The sequence below is a fragment of the Glandiceps talaboti genome, chromosome 11 (assembly GCF_964340395.1).
Source record: "Glandiceps talaboti chromosome 11, keGlaTala1.1, whole genome shotgun sequence".
Lineage (NCBI taxonomy): Eukaryota > Metazoa > Hemichordata > Enteropneusta > Spengelidae > Glandiceps > Glandiceps talaboti.
The window spans coordinates 24,481,007-24,502,108 of record NC_135559.1 but is presented as its reverse complement, the minus strand read 5'-3'; the positions used below and the strand labels follow the sequence as shown (position 1 = coordinate 24,502,108).

At 32.6% G+C, this 21,102-nt stretch overlaps 1 protein-coding gene across 2 annotated transcripts in view; it reads left to right on the top strand.

The window, feature by feature from the left end:
- Positions 1–18,271, top strand: part of LOC144442438 (uncharacterized) — a 185,534-nt gene extending 167,263 nt beyond the window's left edge. The window contains exons 6-8 of one of the 2 annotated variants that reach the window (XM_078131788.1): positions 11,262–11,363; positions 11,670–11,870; positions 16,294–18,271. In XM_078131788.1, the coding sequence (XP_077987914.1) occupies positions 11,262–11,363; positions 11,670–11,870; positions 16,294–16,778 (788 nt within the window). In that variant the 3' untranslated portion in view covers positions 16,779–18,271. The remainder of the gene's footprint in view (positions 1–11,261; positions 11,364–11,669; positions 11,871–16,293) is intronic. The other variant, XM_078131789.1, reaches the window with a different exon arrangement.
- Positions 18,272–21,102: the final 2,831 nt, after the last annotated feature.

Below are 21,102 nucleotides of genomic sequence, written 5' to 3'. Positions count from 1 at the left end.
AAATTAGTGTACTTGTCATACTGTTACCTCCAGTACTACTAGTATTTAAATTAGTATACTAGTAGTACTGTTACCTCCAGTACTACTAGTATTTAAATTAGTATACTAGTAGTACTGTTACCTCCAGTACTACTAGTATTTAAATTAGTGTACTTGTCATACTGTTACCTCCAGTACTACTAGTATTTAAATTAGTGTACTTGTCATACTGTTACCTCCAGTACTACTAGTATTTAAATTACTGTACTTGTCATACTGTTACCTCCAGTACTACTAGTATTTAAATTAGTGTACTTGTCATACTGTTACCTACAGTACTACTAGTATTTAAATTAGTGTACTTGTCATACTGTTACCTACAGTACTACTAGTATTTAAATTAGTGTACTTGTCATACTGTTACCTCCAGTACTACTAGTATTTAAATTAGTGTACTTGTCATACTGTTACCTCCAGTACTACTAGTATTTAAATTAGTGTACTTGTCATACTGTTACCTCCAGTACTACTAGTATTTAAATTAGTGTACTTGTCATACTGTTACCTACAGTACTACTAGTATTTAAATTAGTGTACTTGTCATACTGTTACCTCCAGTACTACTAGTATTTAAATTAGTGTACTTGTCATACTGTTACCTCCAGTACTACTAGTATTTAAATTAGTGTACTTGTCATACTGTTACCTACAGTACTACTAGTATTTCAATTAGTGTACTTGTCATACTGTTACCTACAGTACTACTAGTATTTAAATTAGTGTACTTGTCATACTGTTACCTCCAGTACTACTTATATTTAAATTAGTGTACTTGTCATACTGTTACCTACAGTACTACTAGTATTTAAATTAGTGTACTTGTCATACTGTTACCTACAGTACTACTAGTATTTAAATTAGTGTACTTGTCATACTGTTACCTACAGTACTACTAGTATTTAAATTAGTGTACTTGTCATACTCTTACCTCCAGTACTACTAGTATTTAAATTAGTGTACTTGTCATACTGTTACCTACAGTACTACTAGTATTTAAATTAGTGTACTTGTCATACTGTTACCTACAGTACTACTAGTATTTAAATTAGTGTACTTGTCATACTGTTACCTACAGTACTACTAGTATTTAAATTAGTGTACTTGTCATACTGTCACCTACAGTACTGCTAGTATTTAAATTAGTGTATTTGTCATACTGTTACCTACAGTACTACTAGTATTTAAATTAGTGTACTTGTCATACTGTTACCTACAGTACTACTAGTATTTAAATTAGTTTACTTGTCATACTGTTACCTCCAGTACTACTAGTATTTAAATTAGTTTACTTGTCATACTGTTACCTCCAGTACTACTAGTATTTAAATTAGTTTACTTGTCATACTGTTACCTCCAGTACTACTAGTATTTAAATTAGTTTACTTGTCATACTGTTACCTCCAGTACTACTAGTATTTAAATTAGTGTACTTGTCATACTTTTACCTCCAGTAGTACTAGTATTTAAATTAGTGTACTTGTCATACTGTTACCTACAGTACTGCTAGTATTTAAATTAGTGTACTTGTCATACTGTTACCTACAGTACTACTAGTATTTAAATTAGTGTACTTGTCATACTGTTACCTCCAGTACTACTAGTATTTAAATTAGTGTACTTGTCATACTGTTACCTACAGTACTACTAGTATTTAAATTAGTGTACTTGTCATACTGTTACCTCCAGTACTACTAGTATTTAAATTAGTGTACTTGTCATACTGTTACCTACAGTACTACTAGTATTTAAATTAGTGTACTTGTCATACTGTCACCTACAGTACTACTAGTATTTAAATTAGTTTACTTGTCATACTGTTACCTCCAGTACTACTAGTATTTAAATTAGTGTACTTGTCATACTGTTACCTACAGTACTACTAGTATTTAAATTAGTGTACTTGTCATACTGTTACCTCCAGTACTACTAGTATTTAAATTAGTGTACTTGTCATACTGTTACCTACAGTACTACTAGTATTTAAATTAGTGTACTTGTCATACTGTTACCTACAGTACTACTAGTATTGAAATTAGTTTACTTGTCATACTGTTACCTCCAGTACTACTAGTATTTCAATTAGTGTACTTGTCATACTGTTACCTACAGTACTACTAGTATTTAAATTAGTGTACTTGTCATACTGTTACCTACAGTACTACTAGTATTTAAATTAGTGTACTTGTCATACTGTTACCTCCAGTACTACTAGTATTTAAATTAGTGTACTTGTCATACTGTTACCTCCAGTACTACTAGTATTTAAATTAGTGTACTTGTCATACTGTTACCTCCAGTACTACTAGTATTTAAATTAGTGTACTTGTCATACTGTTACCTACAGTACTACTAGTATTTAAATTAGTGTACTTGTCATACTGTTACCTACAGTACTACTAGTATTTAAATTAGTGTACTTGTCATACTGTTACCTCCAGTACTACTAGTATTTAAATTAGTGTACTTGTCATACTGTTACCTCCAGTACTACTAGTATTTAAATTAGTATACTAGTAGTACTGTTACCTCCAGTACTACTAGTATTTAAATTAGTATACTAGTAGTACTGTTACCTCCAGTACTACTAGTATTTAAATTAGTGTACTTGTCATACTGTTACCTCCAGTACTACTAGTATTTAAATTAGTGTACTTGTCATACTGTTACCTCCAGTACTACTAGTATTTAAATTACTGTACTTGTCATACTGTTACCTCCAGTACTACTAGTATTTAAATTAGTGTACTTGTCATACTGTTACCTACAGTACTACTAGTATTTAAATTAGTGTACTTGTCATACTGTTACCTACAGTACTACTAGTATTTAAATTAGTGTACTTGTCATACTGTTACCTCCAGTACTACTAGTATTTAAATTAGTGTACTTGTCATACTGTTACCTCCAGTACTACTAGTATTTAAATTAGTGTACTTGTCATACTGTTACCTCCAGTACTACTAGTATTTAAATTAGTGTACTTGTCATACTGTTACCTACAGTACTACTAGTATTTAAATTAGTGTACTTGTCATACTGTTACCTCCAGTACTACTAGTATTTAAATTAGTGTACTTGTCATACTGTTACCTCCAGTACTACTAGTATTTAAATTAGTGTACTTGTCATACTGTTACCTACAGTACTACTAGTATTTCAATTAGTGTACTTGTCATACTGTTACCTACAGTACTACTAGTATTTAAATTAGTGTACTTGTCATACTGTTACCTCCAGTACTACTTATATTTAAATTAGTGTACTTGTCATACTGTTACCTACAGTACTACTAGTATTTAAATTAGTGTACTTGTCATACTGTTACCTACAGTACTACTAGTATTTAAATTAGTGTACTTGTCATACTGTTACCTCCAGTACTACTAGTATTTAAATTAGTGTACTTGTCATACTGTTACCTACAGTACTACTAGTATTTAAATTAGTGTACTTGTCATACTGTTACCTCCAGTACTACTAGTATTTAAATTAGTGTACTTGTCATACTGTTACCTACAGTACTACTAGTATTTAAATTAGTGTACTTGTCATACTGTTACCTACAGTACTACTAGTATTTAAATTAGTGTACTTGTCATACTGTTACCTACAGTACTACTAGTATTTAAATTAGTGTACTTGTCATACTGTCACCTACAGTACTGCTAGTATTTAAATTAGTGTATTTGTCATACTGTTACCTACAGTACTACTAGTATTTAAATTAGTGTACTTGTCATACTGTTACCTACAGTACTACTAGTATTTAAATTAGTTTACTTGTCATACTGTTACCTCCAGTACTACTAGTATTTAAATTAGTTTACTTGTCATACTGTTACCTCCAGTACTACTAGTATTTAAATTAGTTTACTTGTCATACTGTTACCTCCAGTACTACTAGTATTTAAATTAGTTTACTTGTCATACTGTTACCTCCAGTACTACTAGTATTTAAATTAGTGTACTTGTCATACTTTTACCTCCAGTAGTACTAGTATTTAAATTAGTGTACTTGTCATACTGTTACCTACAGTACTGCTAGTATTTAAATTAGTGTACTTGTCATACTGTTACCTACAGTACTACTAGTATTTAAATTAGTGTACTTGTCATACTGTTACCTCCAGTACTACTAGTATTTAAATTAGTGTACTTGTCATACTGTTACCTACAGTACTACTAGTATTTAAATTAGTGTACTTGTCATACTGTTACCTACAGTACTACTAGTATTTAAATTAGTGTACTTGTCATACTGTTACCTACAGTACTACTAGTATTTAAATTAGTTTACTTGTCATACTGTCACCTACAGTACTACTAGTATTTAAATTAGTTTACTTGTCATACTGTTACCTCCAGTACTACTAGTATTTAAATTAGTGTACTTGTCATACTGTTACCTACAGTACTACTAGTATTTAAATTAGTGTACTTGTCATACTGTTACCTCCAGTACTACTAGTATTTAAATTAGTGTACTTGTCATACTGTTACCTACAGTACTACTAGTATTTAAATTAGTTTACTTGTCATACTGTTACCTACAGTACTACTAGTATTGAAATTAGTTTACTTGTCATACTGTTACCTCCAGTACTACTAGTATTTCAATTAGTGTACTTGTCATACTGTTACCTACAGTACTACTAGTATTTAAATTAGTGTACTTGTCATACTGTTACCTACAGTACTACTAGTATTTAAATTAGTGTACTTGTCATACTGTTACCTCCAGTACTACTAGTATTTAAATTAGTGTACTTGTCATACTGTTACCTACAGTACTACTAGTATTTAAATTAGTGTACTTGTCATACTGTTACCTACAGTACTACTAGTATTTAAATTAGTGTACTTGTCATACTGTCACCTACAGTACTGCTAGTATTTAAATTAGTGTATTTGTCATACTGTTACCTACAGTACTACTAGTATTTAAATTAGTGTACTTGTCATACTGTTACCTACAGTACTACTAGTATTTAAATTAGTTTACTTGTCATACTGTTACCTCCAGTACTACTAGTATTTAAATTAGTTTACTTGTCATACTGTTACCTCCAGTACTACTAGTATTTAAATTAGTTTACTTGTCATACTGTTACCTCCAGTACTACTAGTATTTAAATTAGTTTACTTGTCATACTGTTACCTCCAGTACTACTAGTATTTAAATTAGTGTACTTGTCATACTTTTACCTCCAGTAGTACTAGTATTTAAATTAGTGTACTTGTCATACTGTTACCTACAGTACTGCTAGTATTTAAATTAGTGTACTTGTCATACTGTTACCTCCAGTACTACTAGTATTTAAATTAGTGTACTTGTCATACTGTTACCTACAGTACTACTAGTATTTAAATTAGTGTACTTGTCATACTGTTACCTACAGTACTACTAGTATTTAAATTAGTGTACTTGTCATACTGTTACCTACAGTACTACTAGTATTTAAATTAGTGTACTTGTCATACTGTTACCTACAGTACTACTAGTATTTAAATTAGTGTACTTGTCATACTGTCACCTACAGTACTACTAGTATTTAAATTAGTTTACTTGTCATACTGTTACCTCCAGTACTACTAGTATTTAAATTAGTGTACTTGTCATACTGTTACCTACAGTACTACTAGTATTTAAATTAGTGTACTTGTCATACTGTTACCTCCAGTACTACTAGTATTTAAATTAGTGTACTTGTCATACTGTTACCTACAGTACTACTAGTATTTAAATTAGTTTACTTGTCATACTGTTACCTCCAGTACTACTAGTATTTCAATTAGTGTACTTGTCATACTGTTACCTCCAGTACTACTAGTATTTAAATTAGTGTACTTGTCATACTGTTACCTACAGTACTACTAGTATTTAAATTAGTGTACTTGTCATACTGTTACCTCCAGTACTACTAGTATTTAAATTAGTGTACTTGTCATACTGTTACCTCCAGTACTACTAGTATTTAAATTAGTGTACTTGTCATACTGTTACCTCCAGTACTACTAGTATTTAAATTAGTGTACTTGTCATACTGTTACCTCCAGTACTACTAGTATTTAAATTAGTGTACTTGTCATACTGTTACCTACAGTACTACTAGTATTTAAATTAGTGTACTTGTCATACTGTTACCTACAGTACTACTAGTATTTAAATTAGTGTACTTGTCATACTGTTACCTCCAGTACTACTAGTATTTAAATTAGTGTACTTGTCATACTGTTACCTCCAGTACTACTAGTATTTAAATTAGTATACTAGTAGTACTGTTACCTCCAGTACTACTAGTATTTAAATTAGTATACTAGTAGTACTGTTACCTCCAGTACTACTAGTATTTAAATTAGTGTACTTGTCATACTGTTACCTCCAGTACTACTAGTATTTAAATTAGTGTACTTGTCATACTGTTACCTCCAGTACTACTAGTATTTAAATTACTGTACTTGTCATACTGTTACCTCCAGTACTACTAGTATTTAAATTAGTGTACTTGTCATACTGTTACCTACAGTACTACTAGTATTTAAATTAGTGTACTTGTCATACTGTTACCTACAGTACTACTAGTATTTAAATTAGTGTACTTGTCATACTGTTACCTCCAGTACTACTAGTATTTAAATTAGTGTACTTGTCATACTGTTACCTCCAGTACTACTAGTATTTAAATTAGTGTACTTGTCATACTGTTACCTCCAGTACTACTAGTATTTAAATTAGTGTACTTGTCATACTGTTACCTACAGTACTACTAGTATTTAAATTAGTGTACTTGTCATACTGTTACCTCCAGTACTACTAGTATTTAAATTAGTGTACTTGTCATACTGTTACCTCCAGTACTACTAGTATTTAAATTAGTGTACTTGTCATACTGTTACCTACAGTACTACTAGTATTTCAATTAGTGTACTTGTCATACTGTTACCTACAGTACTACTAGTATTTAAATTAGTGTACTTGTCATACTGTTACCTCCAGTACTACTTATATTTAAATTAGTGTACTTGTCATACTGTTACCTACAGTACTACTAGTATTTAAATTAGTGTACTTGTCATACTGTTACCTACAGTACTACTAGTATTTAAATTAGTGTACTTGTCATACTGTTACCTACAGTACTACTAGTATTTAAATTAGTGTACTTGTCATACTGTTACCTCCAGTACTACTAGTATTTAAATTAGTGTACTTGTCATACTGTTACCTACAGTACTACTAGTATTTAAATTAGTGTACTTGTCATACTGTTACCTACAGTACTACTAGTATTTAAATTAGTGTACTTGTCATACTGTTACCTACAGTACTACTAGTATTTAAATTAGTGTACTTGTCATACTGTCACCTACAGTACTGCTAGTATTTAAATTAGTGTATTTGTCATACTGTTACCTACAGTACTACTAGTATTTAAATTAGTGTACTTGTCATACTGTTACCTACAGTACTACTAGTATTTAAATTAGTTTACTTGTCATACTGTTACCTCCAGTACTACTAGTATTTAAATTAGTTTACTTGTCATACTGTTACCTCCAGTACTACTAGTATTTAAATTAGTTTACTTGTCATACTGTTACCTCCAGTACTACTAGTATTTAAATTAGTTTACTTGTCATACTGTTACCTCCAGTACTACTAGTATTTAAATTAGTGTACTTGTCATACTTTTACCTCCAGTAGTACTAGTATTTAAATTAGTGTACTTGTCATACTGTTACCTACAGTACTGCTAGTATTTAAATTAGTGTACTTGTCATACTGTTACCTACAGTACTACTAGTATTTAAATTAGTGTACTTGTCATACTGTTACCTCCAGTACTACTAGTATTTAAATTAGTGTACTTGTCATACTGTTACCTACAGTACTACTAGTATTTAAATTAGTGTACTTGTCATACTGTTACCTCCAGTACTACTAGTATTTAAATTAGTGTACTTGTCATACTGTTACCTACAGTACTACTAGTATTTAAATTAGTGTACTTGTCATACTGTCACCTACAGTACTACTAGTATTTAAATTAGTTTACTTGTCATACTGTTACCTCCAGTACTACTAGTATTTAAATTAGTGTACTTGTCATACTGTTACCTACAGTACTACTAGTATTTAAATTAGTGTACTTGTCATACTGTTACCTCCAGTACTACTAGTATTTAAATTAGTGTACTTGTCATACTGTTACCTACAGTACTACTAGTATTTAAATTAGTGTACTTGTCATACTGTTACCTACAGTACTACTAGTATTGAAATTAGTTTACTTGTCATACTGTTACCTCCAGTACTACTAGTATTTCAATTAGTGTACTTGTCATACTGTTACCTACAGTACTACTAGTATTTAAATTAGTGTACTTGTCATACTGTTACCTACAGTACTACTAGTATTTAAATTAGTGTACTTGTCATACTGTTACCTCCAGTACTACTAGTATTTAAATTAGTGTACTTGTCATACTGTTACCTCCAGTACTACTAGTATTTAAATTAGTGTACTTGTCATACTGTTACCTCCAGTACTACTAGTATTTAAATTAGTGTACTTGTCATACTGTTACCTACAGTACTACTAGTATTTAAATTAGTGTACTTGTCATACTGTTACCTACAGTACTACTAGTATTTAAATTAGTGTACTTGTCATACTGTTACCTCCAGTACTACTAGTATTTAAATTAGTGTACTTGTCATACTGTTACCTCCAGTACTACTAGTATTTAAATTAGTATACTAGTAGTACTGTTACCTCCAGTACTACTAGTATTTAAATTAGTATACTAGTAGTACTGTTACCTCCAGTACTACTAGTATTTAAATTAGTGTACTTGTCATACTGTTACCTCCAGTACTACTAGTATTTAAATTAGTGTACTTGTCATACTGTTACCTCCAGTACTACTAGTATTTAAATTACTGTACTTGTCATACTGTTACCTCCAGTACTACTAGTATTTAAATTAGTGTACTTGTCATACTGTTACCTACAGTACTACTAGTATTTAAATTAGTGTACTTGTCATACTGTTACCTACAGTACTACTAGTATTTAAATTAGTGTACTTGTCATACTGTTACCTCCAGTACTACTAGTATTTAAATTAGTGTACTTGTCATACTGTTACCTCCAGTACTACTAGTATTTAAATTAGTGTACTTGTCATACTGTTACCTCCAGTACTACTAGTATTTAAATTAGTGTACTTGTCATACTGTTACCTACAGTACTACTAGTATTTAAATTAGTGTACTTGTCATACTGTTACCTCCAGTACTACTAGTATTTAAATTAGTGTACTTGTCATACTGTTACCTCCAGTACTACTAGTATTTAAATTAGTGTACTTGTCATACTGTTACCTACAGTACTACTAGTATTTCAATTAGTGTACTTGTCATACTGTTACCTACAGTACTACTAGTATTTAAATTAGTGTACTTGTCATACTGTTACCTCCAGTACTACTTATATTTAAATTAGTGTACTTGTCATACTGTTACCTACAGTACTACTAGTATTTAAATTAGTGTACTTGTCATACTGTTACCTACAGTACTACTAGTATTTAAATTAGTGTACTTGTCATACTGTTACCTCCAGTACTACTAGTATTTAAATTAGTGTACTTGTCATACTGTTACCTACAGTACTACTAGTATTTAAATTAGTGTACTTGTCATACTGTTACCTCCAGTACTACTAGTATTTAAATTAGTGTACTTGTCATACTGTTACCTACAGTACTACTAGTATTTAAATTAGTGTACTTGTCATACTGTTACCTACAGTACTACTAGTATTTAAATTAGTGTACTTGTCATACTGTTACCTACAGTACTACTAGTATTTAAATTAGTGTACTTGTCATACTGTCACCTACAGTACTGCTAGTATTTAAATTAGTGTATTTGTCATACTGTTACCTACAGTACTACTAGTATTTAAATTAGTGTACTTGTCATACTGTTACCTACAGTACTACTAGTATTTAAATTAGTTTACTTGTCATACTGTTACCTCCAGTACTACTAGTATTTAAATTAGTTTACTTGTCATACTGTTACCTCCAGTACTACTAGTATTTAAATTAGTTTACTTGTCATACTGTTACCTCCAGTACTACTAGTATTTAAATTAGTTTACTTGTCATACTGTTACCTCCAGTACTACTAGTATTTAAATTAGTGTACTTGTCATACTTTTACCTCCAGTAGTACTAGTATTTAAATTAGTGTACTTGTCATACTGTTACCTACAGTACTGCTAGTATTTAAATTAGTGTACTTGTCATACTGTTACCTACAGTACTACTAGTATTTAAATTAGTGTACTTGTCATACTGTTACCTCCAGTACTACTAGTATTTAAATTAGTGTACTTGTCATACTGTTACCTACAGTACTACTAGTATTTAAATTAGTGTACTTGTCATACTGTTACCTCCAGTACTACTAGTATTTAAATTAGTGTACTTGTCATACTGTTACCTACAGTACTACTAGTATTTAAATTAGTGTACTTGTCATACTGTCACCTACAGTACTACTAGTATTTAAATTAGTTTACTTGTCATACTGTTACCTCCAGTACTACTAGTATTTAAATTAGTGTACTTGTCATACTGTTACCTACAGTACTACTAGTATTTAAATTAGTGTACTTGTCATACTGTTACCTCCAGTACTACTAGTATTTAAATTAGTGTACTTGTCATACTGTTACCTACAGTACTACTAGTATTTAAATTAGTGTACTTGTCATACTGTTACCTACAGTACTACTAGTATTGAAATTAGTTTACTTGTCATACTGTTACCTCCAGTACTACTAGTATTTCAATTAGTGTACTTGTCATACTGTTACCTACAGTACTACTAGTATTTAAATTAGTGTACTTGTCATACTGTTACCTACAGTACTACTAGTATTTAAATTAGTGTACTTGTCATACTGTCACCTACAGTACTACTAGTATTTAAATTAGTTTACTTGTCATACTGTTACCTACAGTACTACTAGTATTTAAATTAGTGTACTTGTCATACTGTTACCTACAGTACTAATACTACTAAGTATTAATTTAAATATATTACAATTTCCCGTTCAAACGAAGTGTTATATTGTTCTCTTTTCTCACAACTCATGCTACATCTGTCCTAATCAGACACTTTGTTTCATTATTTCTAAATTAAGGTGGAGGTTACCATTGGCTCCTTCCTGTTGTAATAGCAGCAGCTGTGACGGCAGGTGTTATGCTAGTATTAGTCGTACTCTTTGTTGTACATAGATACCGAGGTAAGAAGCCAACAAATCACCGTATTTCACTGGATTTCAAACACTTTCAAACTTTTGCCTAAACCCACCTATAGAGAAAAGTGTGTGCATGCATGCATGCATGCATGTACGTGTAAGAAATGTTAAATATACCAAACCATGGTAAAGCCAGAGAACTAAGCCATGTTATAAATGCCAAATTTATAAAGTTGGATTCTCAAATAAGATATACATGTATACACTAGCTGTTATGGTATTTTCATTCGAAAATATACATCTGTTCATTAACACACTTTAAACCTGTTGATAATTTCTATACTTTGATAGTTGCAAAGAAAAAGAAGGCAGCAAGTCATGCAATTGATGTCAAAAGTCCCATACATGTTGATGGTAACTTTGTGGTCAACACTGGTGACAACGCAAGGATAAACATCAACAGTGTTACTATGGATAGTGGAGAAGATTTAGCTGAACACATGTTGGCCGAACAGCATGGCAACCAAGATGTATTCTATGAAGGCTCATCAGGTAAAAGATAAGCATTTTTTTGGGGGGAACAGCATGGCAACCAAGATGTATTCTATGAAGGCTCATCAGGTAAAAGATTAGCATAAGTAGATCCCAAAGGGGATGATTACAATAAGCTCTACCTGTGCATTTGTAATTTATCATTTCTCAGACTGATTTCTTTCAAACCTGACACATATGCAAGTCACTTTGTTTTTTGACGTATGCAAATTTGACTGAATAGTGGCCATATTTGTAGTTAATATTACTACATTACTGAAAAACTAACTAAAAGTGTACTAGAGTCTCCATTCAAGTGTCTAACCCTTTATAATCACATAGAGCTTTCTTATAAGATATTGACCTTTTGGCCTTGACCTTGCCCTTCAGGGTCAATTATCAAAATTAAGCTATTTCTTGCATATTGCAGACACTTTTATGTTTGGCCACTGTCTTTTAAAATTGTGTCTAAAGGTAGTACGAAACAAGAGAAATGTCAAATGTTTTGTTGCTCCTTTCACTTTTTACTGAATGGTGACCATATTTGTAGTGAACAATCATGATTTACCACAAACTTTAATATATAGAGACTCCATTCAAGTGTCCACCCCATATTGCGAAGCGTACCATTTCTTTTGAGATCTTGACCTTTGACCTTGATGTTGAACTTCAAGGTCAATTGTCAATATCCAGTCATTTCCTGCCATTATTTATTGCCACTAATTTCTTCATATTTGGTGGGTATATTACTTAGATGTACATTATTCATATGAAAGTGATCAGATCAGAGCTATGGGATAGGTTTATAGGAAAACCCTGGAAAATACAACCCACATCGGGAAATTAAAAAAATCATGAAAAATCATGATTGACTGACTGAATGGGTAACATTTCTGCCTGTGTTCAAGCTGCTCACTCATATGATACACTATACTTGCAAATGGGAAATTTCAAAAATATTTTCAAAGTCATTCACCACAGTCATGAATCAAAATTTTCACTAACTTAGACAAATGATCATACCATCAGAGTCATTTATAAAACATATTTTGCTGTTCAGCAACCCTGGAAAATGACCAAAGTTGAGCTGAATACCTGAAAACTAACTGGAAAGTCCTGGCATTAATTTTTTTTACTTTAAGTGTGTGAACATTGGTTAATATACATGGATATGCTTTACAATCACTGGGCAGTGTCCACGGACACACTCTCCAAAAGGTCATGGCAATCCAACAGTGCTATAGGTCTTAGACTAGTGAAATTGAGCTGAAATTTGAAGGAGATGTGGCTTGGGATATGTAGATGAAGAAATATGCACAACATGATAATCACATCAGTGAGAAGCAAATTAGATCTAAAAATGTCAATTTTGAAGAAAAAAAACATATCTTGAAATCTATCAGGTGAATCGATTTGATTTAGATGTTTCATTTGTTGGGTGGGCAAGTGAATTTATTAGTTGCAACCAATTTTGTTAAAATCATGCTGCTATTCAGTCATGTAGAAGTGAAGGCTACTGTGTCTTCTATGAAGACTTGTTTCTTTGTAAGATTGAATCTGTATATCATATGCATCATTATCACAAACGATCACAGCTAATTTTGTAGTCTCTTTCTTGTTAGCTCCGCTGTCAGCGAAAGCTGAAAGCGTAGCTTTAGGTATAGGTTGTATAGAGTAGAGAGAGTATAGGTGAATCATAGGTGTCCGTCAAATTTTTATATTTTCATCATCTTCTCCGAAAGTAACAGCCAGAATACTTCAATATTTGGTGTGCATGTTCCCTGGGGGGAGGCTATTCAGATTTGTTCGTTCATGCCAAGTTGATCTGTGCCATTTTCAATTTTTTATGATTTTTTTTTTCAAAAATGACATTTTCATCATCTCCTCAAATACTACATATCAGATTGCTTTGATATCTGGTGTGTTGATGCACAGAGGGTAGCTTACTTAGATTTGTTAATTTCAAGTCAGCACGTCTTCTCTTCTATTTTTTATGATTTTTTTTTTGTAATTTGAAAAAAAAAAGAATATGTTAATGAGCATTATGACCGACGCCATATTGGAAATCAGACCACAAGACTTTAAGTAAACTGCCACTTTTCAAAAGACACTATTGACATCAAACAAGCAATGTAATATGTGCTATAGTCATAATTCTACACATTGTGCGCCCAAATGACAAGCGTTTGTTCGAAACAGGGTTGTAAACTTCAAATCCAAATTCTGCACCCCTTCTACATAATCAGCCAGTCCGCATCATCCTCATTTGCATGCATCGTGTGCATCTAATCTCATGAATCTATCCTTCAGATCGCGACTGTTACTCTTTCAATGGCTGCTCATGGGCCTTATTTTTGGGTATTTTCAACTCGCCGTAACTTTCACTAGAGTCCACCATTTTAGATACTGTAAACGCCTAAACTTCAACTGATATCTCTTCTTTCGTACCAGCAACACAAATTTTGGAATTACATTTAGGAATACCGATTTTCCGACGAATTCGGGACGCATACTTGAGGCCCTGAAATTTCTTTTCGGACCGGAAAGTTTTACAAATTTCACAAAAACGTGGATTTTTATGTGTTTTAAATAACTATGGCAAGTAAATTTAGTAGGATCGTTGTGTAACGCTCCATTCAAGAATTTTCGGTAGAAAACGACTGATTTGACCAGAAGCTGAAGCTGACCTCGTTTGACCGGGTGGTTTTCCACAGCAAGTAGCAACACGGGACGTTCTTAGTATTCACTAAAATCACACTTCAGACCCACTATAAAAAAATGTGATGTTTTCAGATAACATGTAACTTGTGATTAATTCTATATTGTTGTGCAATTTGGAGTGACAGTGAACCAGAATGAAGACAACTCGAGTAAGGAAGGCGGCATGCCTAGGCATGCGGTTGAAGTTATGCAAGAGCAGTCTCACTGCCGACTGTGAATCGACCAAACTTTGTTTATTGGCCGACAGTTTACATGTAAAGTTAAACGACATGAATGTGTCTTGCCATTTCCAAAATGCAAATATTTGGCAAGTAAAAATAATTAAAATAATTACAACTTTAATTTGGCTTCAGACTTTGCGTTATGTTTTTCGTATCTTTCCCTGTTTTACATGTAATTTTAATCCGAAAAGGTTCTCTCTGACTCTGGTCATGTCAGTGGTTAGCCCTGCTTACATACGACAGGCGGTGCACGAGTCTATATTGCTGACTTGACTCTAAACAAATAGTCGGGACAATTTGTAAGAATCGAGTCCGGATTACTCCGTATGCAAGCACGACTAGTCAGTGATCATACCGAGACTGCGCCGGTCACAAGAAACTTCGTAAATTAAAATATCAGACGATGTATGTATTAATCGCCATCTTAGTTTCCGTACGGCGGCAATCCCAAGTACCCGGATGCATGAGGGACTAACCCGGAAGCAAGTCGTTGTCAGCCATACGTTACAGTGGTAACATCGTCCGATGCGTTCAGAGTGTCATTATTCACAGAATTGTTGTTTTCGAGTGAAAATCCGTCTTGAATTGTATAACTCTAACAAATGAAGACATGTCAAGTTATATTTTGAAAGTTGTAGACGATTTCCTCACGTACTATTGAGGCTTGGACCTTACTCCAGTTCAGCGGGAAGTTTAGCCAGTCCGATAATTCTTTCTGGTTTAGTTTACAACACGTTTGATCACGCAGATTTTGTTTTTGTGATGAAAAGAAATTTAAAAAAAAGATCACTTCAACCATTTCTAGTGTTTTCTTTGTGAAAGGTAATCGAACATGAACGAGTGTTACCACTGTAACGTATGGCTGAGAATGACTCTCTTCTGGGTTACTAATGAGTCCCTTGGGATTGTCGCCGTACGGAAACTAAGATGGCGATTAATACATTTCTTCCCTATATCTACTACAAGTACAAGTTGAATGTTGTTGACTTGGTAAATTTGTTAGAAAATTGAAATTCAAATTGCCTCAAAATTATTTTAGATCCCTAGTTTATTTCATTCATCATTAAAATTTTCCAGGGTTAAAGCTGTAAGACTGGAATTATTTATAGCCAACCTCAAAATCCTCTTTTTTTTCTTTTTCTTGTGTGCATTTCCCAGTCATTATTTTCCTGAGATTTTGTGTAATTTTTCATAACAGTAGATTTTTTTAATAAAATGGTGACTATGGTATAAAAGTACATTACATTACCAACTTTCTGTGTAAAATGTGTTTTATAGTGAGACATCATATGAAACCACTAACCACTTTATTACATCGCTAAAACAAAACTGCATAGTGAAGAGGTGAAGAACTGAACCACTTCTACATGTTACCAAAATAAAAAATTAAATTAAAAAAAAATAGCTGAGCTATTCTGACCGATAGGTCGCTTGTCAATTATGTTACAACACCATTGGTGTTATTTTCTTTATAATAAGTCTTGTTTCTCTCTTTTTAAAAGCCAGACTAAATGGTAATGCTCATGACCACACACTGGCTAGATCACCAAGCAATAGATGTGATATCTTCTTGAGCTTTCATCCTGATGATAAAGACATTGCTCATGAGATGAGGGAAAGACTTGTCAAGAATAGAAAACATGTTAACGTGACCTTGCAGAGTGACATCCAATGCCACAAGAACAATAATGATGAATATATTACCTGCATTAAACAAGCTACCAAGCTAGTAGCCCTTATATCATTATCCTTTCTGAAGTCCAAGAAACATGTGAAACTCCTTGAGAGAGCTTTAGATGTGATGAGTGAAGATGGAGATATGATTCATGAAAATCGATATATTGCAGTTTATTTTGTACCACTAGAAAAAGTACCTGAGGAGTTGACATCTGTTGTATTTCTAGATTACAATGTTGAAAGCGACAGTGTCTATTTTTGGAAGAAGTTTCCAAAGACTGTTGTGCCAGCAGGAGAAGTTTTCTTATGAAGTTCAGGAAATAGGATTTCCTATTAGTAGGTGTAGGTTGTTAGTGTTTGAGTCAAAATTATAGACATTGGTACAAAATATTAAGAATACCATCTATGAAGAATGGTACTCAAGAAAACTTTTAGGAATACTTGATATTTTGTTAAGAGAATATCTTTTTGTTGGACAGGACCTAAGTATCCCCAAGGAGAAAGGGTTATCCAATAAAGTCATTTTGGAATTATGCTTTGAATATATACAAGCTACTTTATAAGACCTTAATTTATGTAACAGTTGGAACACCTTGTCATCAGAATGAATGGTCACTATTTGAAGAGTAAACTTACCATCTGTTAACTTATAGGATCTTTTATTTGATGAAAGATGTGGACAAATTACAGAAAGTAACATGCATTTTAAAAAGTGTAGCTTCACTATTGTTTCATTTGAATGAGATTCTAGTAAGTTTTTCAATACTTTATTCATTGAACCAGAATTGTTTGACAAAAAAAGTTTTTTAGCACAAAGGAACTAAGGTTCAGTAGTGCTATAGCCATGAGGCAGTGTCTGTCTGTCTGTCTGTCTGTCTGTCTGTCTGTGTGTCCGCTGACTTAAATTCAAAAACCGCCTGACCGATTGCCTTGGTATTTGGTGGGGACATTACTTTTGGTGGCTAGTTGGAAAATCGTTCAAAGCAAAATGATCGCATAACACGTGTGATTTAGGCAGATTGGTCTGAAATTTGATGGGAATGTTATTGGGGGTGTGTAGATTAAGATTTGTTCATGACATGGTGATTCTATCAGTAATATGCAAACCACGCCCATAGCAACAGCCAACCGATGATGTATATCACAAAGACAACATCAGGGATTTGTAGACAAGCTTTAATACTGTGAATGAACATTCAAAACATGTATGCAAATATGTCTAGCAACATGACCACACTCATAGCAACAGCCAAATGATCTCGCATATTGCAAGATAACAACAAGGCTGGATAGGCAAATGAATAAACATTTCAAAAAATGTATGCAAATATGCCTAGCAACACGACCACACCCATAGCAACAGCTACATAATCGTGTATAATGCAAAGACAACAACAGGCTGGATAGGTAATTGGATAATCATTCAGCAAATGAACACCTATACCTAGCATGGATCAGCAGCATGTGGATATACATTTTTAAAAACTGTACAGTTGTGCTACCATGCCATTGGTGATATTTTTCTGAATTATTATTAACATCTCAATATTTTATTTGATAACTATATTGGGAATCTTTTAAAGTATAACAGAAGAGACTCTCGGTCCATTCAATCCAGAGTTTACAATGTCTTGAATATCTTAATGATTAGAATAAGGCATGTCCTATGATATACATGTAACCCCAATTTGTATAATAACAGTTGAAAATGTTAGATTTTTTATGTGAAATGTAAATATTTGTGATAAGATAGGTTCAGGGGGTAGAAATTGCAATATGTTTGTTCTTTCAGAAGTTTAGTAAATTTGAACTAATGATGAGATGTTGTTTTTTGTCTGCTATATATATATATCATATTATTAAGTATTTATGTAGGCTTCTTATTTAAGAGTCAGATATGTTTGTAAATATTATTGTCAGATCATCTTTTGCTATGAATGCATATTAATTTGATGACACAAACTCATATTTGTCAATTTTGGCTAAATATGAATATTAGCCCCTCCTACATTTTACATAATATAATAGTTAAAATAAAGTGATTGTCCCATGTATAATTACAAGGGACAAATTATTGACATGATAAAGATGTCATATTAGAATATCCAATGTCATCTATGATCAAATCTGTATGTCAATTTTGTACATTAATGAAATAAGTTCCCATATCTTGCTTTGGTCAATGTCATTGTGATGCACATTTGTAATAGTCTTCAAACATTTCCCATGGAGTAAGTTTCTATCATATCTAGTGAATAAGCTGCAGTGTGATATCAATTGATAACTGACTTTATCCATGAATACCCAGCCCACTGTGTCTCCTGTTACCAAATTGCATGGACAATTGATATGAAACCAAACAATGAAATGAACATTGATTGCAATTGTAGAAGTGTTAAAGATCAGAAACATTCTGTATTATTCATCTCTTAATCATATACAGAATTAGTTTCATAAAAAAAAACAAGTTGCTTATGATAGATACAATGTACAAAAATTATTACTGGTATTTTCTGTTAATGACTTATAATGAAGTTAATGCAGTAGTTTATCATATACACCAAGAACTATCTTCATTTCTAAATCTGTGACAACAGGGATAACTGTGCCTTTGTATCTCAGCTAATGACGTACCTAAAGAGTTGAGAGGCAGCATAAGACAATATACCATGTGTAGTTACAGAAAGTAAAAATACAAAATCATCTCTCATCTCAAAATGTCGACAATGCATATGAACACATTTTATTTTGTATGTAAAATGCAACTCATAGTATTTCATTTTAGACTAAATTGGTTGTTGTATGGTTATCAGTTACTAGTAGAACTACCATTCAGAGAGTTCATAAACATTGATAAATGATTTTAGTACATAACTGAACTTTAGTTATTCTGCCAAAATAGCAAAGCATTATTAAGCATGCATTAGAAAGAAGGCATCAAACAAATACTGTCAAGAATTGTGTCACTTTAATGTATTATCAAATATTATAGAAACATAAACACCAATGTCCATATAAAAAGGCTCCAATACAAATACTGTCAAGAATTGTGTCACTTTAATGTATTATCAAATATTATAGAAACATAAACACCATGATATAAAAAGGCTCCAATACAAATACTGTCAAGAATTGTGTCACTTTAATGTATTATCAAATATTATAGAAACATAAACACCATTATATAAAAAGGCTCCAATACAAATATTATAGAAACATAAACACCATGATATAAAAAGGCTCCAATACAAATATTATAGAAACATAAACACCATGATATAAAAAGGCTCCAATACAAATACTGTCAAGAATTGTGTCACTTTAATGTATTATCAAATATTATAGAAACATAAACACCATATAAAAAGGCTCCAATACAAATATTATAGAAACATAAACACCATGATATAAAAAGGTGCCAATACAAATGTTGAAGTTGAAACTTCTTTTTGAACCACACAAAGTTGATATGGTTCTTTTATAACCTATCAAAATTGCAGTATATAAACAGGGTATGTAAATGTATGTAAATGATTTATGTCTATGGCAGTTTCTGTATCTCAGTAACTCAGATTTCTTATTTCTTAAATTCTACATGTCTTTCTCAATTGTCGTCATGTGCAACAGTTTGCTTCAGATTAGTATAAGATTGCAGTCACTCTACCAAATACAAACACTCAGAAAATGATGACAAGAATGTACTAGATATGCCATGAAACGTGATGTAAGAGAGCCGTCATTATTTACAACCTGGTGTGTGTGTGTGTGGGGGGGGGGGGGGGGTTTCAGAAGAATTGCTTCAAAAATCCACAAAATTTGAGTGACCCCCCCCCCCCCCCCCCGACACAAAAAATTCATCATAGCTCATTAACTGTTAATGGTGTTACAAACATTATACAAATTGAGGTTGAGTGTTCCATCGAAACACCACATGCACACACATGTATACATAATTTTATGCATACATACGTGTATGTACCGTCATGTACATACATACATACATACATACATACATACATACATATTACATACAGACATACAATATTAAAAATTTTATTTTCAATTTGAATTTCCTTATAACATTATGGATGTAGCATATTTCAAGAGGAAGGGGTAACAATGAATGCAGCTTTTTCCCAAAGTAGTACCATAGGTAAAATTTGAAATTAGGTGGTATTAGTTGAATCAAAGTTTGAGGGAGCCAAGTGGGGGTGAGTACAGGAGGGGGTTTCCCCCCTCCCGTTCCGGAGCTTTTTGAATTTCTAGGACTAAAAGAATGCTTTCAGGTGCTATTTTAACAAGTAAAATTTTGAGTAGCCCCTTCCCCCCCCCCCCTTCACTCCCCATTTTTGGGGTAACACCCTGCCCCCCTTTCACTCCCCAGTTTTTGAGTGACCCCCCTCCTAAATTCCTTCGACAACCTACCCACCCACCCCGGTCGTAAATAATAACGACTCCCTAAATGCAGCAAGCAATAATTACTAGGGCAAAAAACAAATTGTAATGTAATGTGTTTGTACTACCATAATTATGGCATGAGACATGATGTAGGGATGCAGCAAATGATAAGTAGGAAACGAATTACAATGTAATCTACTGCATGCATATTTTGTGTTCCTTGTTATTTGGTCAAA